General features: G+C 42.0%; 1 protein-coding gene across 1 annotated transcript; it reads left to right on the forward strand.

The window, feature by feature from the left end:
* Positions 1-724: 724 nt before the first annotated feature.
* Positions 725-1679, forward strand: LOC133092127 (ribonuclease H2 subunit B-like). The gene is given in 2 exon segments (XM_061191353.1): positions 725-939; positions 941-1679. Coding segments are annotated over 2 exon segments (927 nt in total). The 5' UTR covers positions 725-751.
* Positions 1680-4716: the final 3037 nt, after the last annotated feature.

Consider the following 4716-nt stretch of genomic DNA (forward strand, 5'->3'; position numbering starts at 1 on the left):
CTGCACTTGTCCCAGCGGCCATAGAGAAACTGCCAAAGACATCTGACCCTAGGGGTAGTAACTAGTGTAAATTTCAAGGACTGGCTTAAAAATGACTCATGTGCCAGATTCCCTGTTGAAAAAAGCATTATAAAAAAACATTTACTCCAGAACAATGTGAAGAAAACAACTATGGAGACTATAAACAGATTTATTCTCACAACAAATATAATTATTAGTCCTTGGTGTCAATATATATTAATCATAATTATTCACACATTTGTATATTGTGATGAATATAAGCACAGAAATGTAGTTTATTTTTAAAAAATCCAATGCAGATGGTAAATTTAGTCACTGCAAAGGGGCTCTGATTTATAAATTTAAAATTTCAAGATATAAACTAAAACAAAAATGAAATAAAACAAAAGAAAAAGTAACTAAAGATGAAGTTATTTCTCAAACAGGAATAGGCAGTATACCAGAATCTATTTTCAGTCTTGCAGAAAATAAATTGGTGAAACCAAAAGTTCAATATGAGGAAAAGCCTTTTCACAAATTTAAGAACACTTGATTAAAGGAAAAAGAAAACCTCTATCTGTACATGAAGGAGTCCACCTACTGGACAGAACTGTTAACTGGTATGGAAAAAAATATCACAAGCAGGTGTTTTGTACTCTAGGCAGAAATTTTCTCGGCAACATGAAAATATAATTGGCTTTTTAAAAAACAATTAGCAGAGGCCTGCGGCCACCGGGACCAAACGGGCGGCATGGCAGGAGGCGTGGACTGCGGAGAAGGGGCTCGCGCCCGGCAGCACGTGTTCCTAGTCCCACAGTATTTAAAAGATGCTTCAAAGAAGATGAAAAGTGGGCTTATGTTTGTAAAACTGGTTAACCCATGTTCAGGGGAAGGAGCCATTTACTTGTTCAATATGTGTCTACCGCAGCTGTTTGAAATAAGTTTTCAAGGAAAAAAACCATTCTTGGTTTATAAATGAATCAGTTCAATCAGGAGTTCTTCTTCACTTTGCCACACCCATGGACCCTCTGTTTCTGCTTCTCCACTACCTTATAAAGGCTGATAGAGAGGGAAAGTTTCAGCCCCTGGATCAAGTTGTGATGGATGACATGTTTCCGAATTGCATCTTGTTACTGAAACTTCCTGAACTTGAGAAGTTACTTCCACATGTGGCAGAGGAGAAAGAAATAGACAAGAAGAAATATTACAAGTACAGCAAAGAGAAGACATTAAAATGGCTGGAAAAAAAGGTTAATCAGACTATGGCAGCATTAAAAACCAATAATGTAAATGTCGGTGCCTGGGTACAGTCTACTGCATTTTTCTCTGGTGACCCGGTTTCCAGTGACAAGGAAGAGGATTATATTCGTTATACCCATGGTCTGATATTTGATTACATCCCTAAAGAATTAAGTGATGACTTATCTAAATATTTAAAGCTTCCAGAACCTCCAGCTTCAGTGCCAAACCCTCCATCAAAGAAAGTAAAGTTATCAGATGAGCCCGTAGAAGCAAAAGAAGATTACACTAAGTTTAACACTAAAGATTTGAAGACTGTAAAGAAAAACAGCAAAATGACTGCAGCTCAGAAGGCTTTGGCTAAAGTTGACAAGAGTGGAATGAAAAGTATTGATTCCTTCTTTGGTGCGAAACATGTTAAAAAAATTGGAAAGATTTGAAACACTGAAAATTAAATCGAGCAAAAATATTTGCCTTCTACATGTCCCATTTTCATCCTTCCTCCATTCCACTGTACTTCCTAACCCTCAATTACCACCTTTTGAAAAAAAGTAGGAAGGGGGCAATTTTCAGATTCACTTGAACATGTCTTTGTGTTTGAGTTTTGTGTTTCCTGAACAAAATATGGGAAAGTAATTGTGTAACTTCATGGCTTGTGGACTCTGGAGTTTTGTTTGACATCATGAAAAGTAATCAAGTGAATAGAATTAACCTCTAACATCACAATTTCCTCAATAAACTGATGTGTGACAATAAAAAAAAAAAAAAAATTAGCATTACAGTTCTAGCAAGAGGCAAGAACCATTAAGTGTACCTCAGTCTAGGAGGGTTTAATATATCAAACCGAAAGGAAGGAAGGAAAGGAGAGAGGAAGGGAGGGAGGGAAGGAGTGAATCTCATCTCTTCTTTCTAGACTCTTCATGTTTCACTGTGTTCATTTTTTGCTGAGAAGCATTTTAGGGCATAGATTTTCATGTGCATTTTCCATAGGAAGATACGATGTCCTCCAAGCCCAAGAGTATTAGGGGAAAAAAAAAAAAGTAATAGGTGCTAAAAAAGAGAAAAGATTGTCTTATGTCCTTCATCTATACACTGCCTGTGTCCACCCAGGACTCAGAGGTTTCATCTATTTATGTATGTAAAACTACTTTACAAAGTAAATATCTCATACAGATATAAGACAACTGAGTCACAAATGAGTCTTGTTTGACAATTCATACCAAGCAGGCAAGCAGTCTTACTACCTGATTCCTCCCTAATTACCTCACAGGAGCAGAGTTAGCCTCTGCACCCTAGAGGCAGATTGAAGAATAAAAACTTAGCCTGGTCCAGGGATTCTTTGTCACCTCCTGGACATGCCTCACTCCTGTTTGGAACTATTAATCAGGCCAGAACCAGTAGACTGCCAACCCTTGCGGAAGGCATCAATGTTCCAAAACGGAAGGCCTGCTTGCTGTGCTGACACCACTTTAATGACTTAAACATCTGGAGAACATTTCACAGTGACAATCAGAGCTTTTCTGATAAGCAATAACTCACATGCTGGGTACTGTGCATTCGGAGCACAATGGGAGTAGCAAAGTGGTGTCCCTTAGAAGGGGCCACAAGAGCTCATCGCTTTCCTTTGAGGCAAACACTTCGGTATCTCAGAGGGGTGCCCTCAGGTATTAGACACTGCATTCCACCAAGACTTTGATGAATTCTTTTAGGATGATAGGAAATAAGCCACATTTAAATCCTGGTCTATTTCCAGCTTTTTAATGCCAATTTATGAATTTAAGTGTTTTCTAAAAATAATAGATTTAATTCAAATCACCAAAGTAATACATAACAAGTCAAGTAGCAGTGATGGACAGGTTACTATATTTATAAAGACGACAGATCACTATATTTCTTCTTGAATGATTACATTGCAATGATGTACTTCCCTATTCGTCTCTTGTATATACTTCCTCCAATTCCCAATTCTCTCTCTTCCCCTAATCTCCACCCTAGATACAACTAATACCACAAAGCAAGCACCAAAAGATATTTTAAATTGAGTGGACAGCCACTTATCTGCACTTTCTAGTGTTCCTATAATGATCATATATTAATTAATTAATATATGGTAGAACTAGTTCCATTTGGTAGAACTAGTTCAGCCACCCTTATAATAAGTCCCCAAGTTTCCATCATCCACTATGTTTATTATCTGCATTCTCTCTGGCTAGGACTTAACATCTTCTTTGTTAGGTCTGGCCTTAGACCTGCCATCTGCTCCCTGGATTTAGCTTCCGTCACAAAACAGTCTTAGCATTCAACTCTTCCCCATATCCACCAAGCCTGACACCACAACACTACTTGACTCTTCTTCAAGTCAGGGACACTCTCACATACTTTACTCTCTTGTTTTCACTGACTGAATTCTGTTTTCCAATATCGTTCCAACATGTCCGAGCAGGCTTCCACTGTATTATCTCTCAGAGAGGGAGAGAGCCTAGATAGATATAACAAAAAGGACAAACATACATTCAGCACAGGGTAATGGTAACATGGAAAGAGTGAAGTCTAATTTCATGTGAAAGGAATGCCTCCTGAGGAGTAGTTCACAATGAGGACAGAAAGTCAAAGCCCCTCATTTTTTTAATAAGATTATTAGGACAGGAACAAAGGGCTCTGATTAAAAATAGTGCTCAATAAATATTGTTGGCTTACTCCAACTGTGTAAACATGCACGCGTGCGCACACACACACACACACAAACATAAACAAACACACTAAAATGAAACTAATAAGAAATGCATAAAAATTAACAATGGTTGCCGCAACTAGGGTGCCTGCCAGACGCTGGTGGGGGACCCCGACACCCAAGGAGATGGGAAGAACCCCCAAGTGAACCAGTAGGATGTGGGGGGACTGAGGGGGGAGAAGAAGTGGAGGCCGTACAGGACCAGTGCCCCTGAGCGGTGGCTGAGAGGGGAGAGGGGTTCCCACACCTGGAGGGGCCCTCGGGGGCTCAGATCGGGGGGGGGAGCGGGCCCAGTGGGAAGTCTGACCCACTCTCGGGCTGGGTCCTATGCCCTCATGGGTCCCCTCTGGGCTGGGTTGATCCTGGGGGTGTAGATGGGAGGCCAGAATAGAACAGGAGAGGCAGGCGGGGGGAGTGGGAAAGGAGCAGAGGGCGTTTGCCCCACCCACTCGGGCATGGGGAGCCTGCTGAGCTCCCAGGCTGGTCCCCTGCCCTCCAAAGCCCCCCTCCAGGCCATGTGGGTCCTGGGGGCATAGGAGGGAGGCCCGGGAGATCAGGAGAGGCAGGTGGGAGGAACCCTCCAGGACCGGAGGAGCGGGAGAGGAGTGGAGGGCGTTTGCCCCACCCACTCAAGCCCAGGAAGCCTGCTGGTCTCCCAGGTGGGGTCTCCTGCCATCTGAGACCAGAGGCAGGGGCAAGCCTGGGCCCCTTCTGTTCTGTTGAGCCTAAGCCCCAACCCCTCACCC

The sequence above is a fragment of the Eubalaena glacialis genome, chromosome 5, assembly GCF_028564815.1.
Source record: "Eubalaena glacialis isolate mEubGla1 chromosome 5, mEubGla1.1.hap2.+ XY, whole genome shotgun sequence".
In the NCBI taxonomy this organism is placed as follows: domain Eukaryota; kingdom Metazoa; phylum Chordata; class Mammalia; order Artiodactyla; family Balaenidae; genus Eubalaena; species Eubalaena glacialis.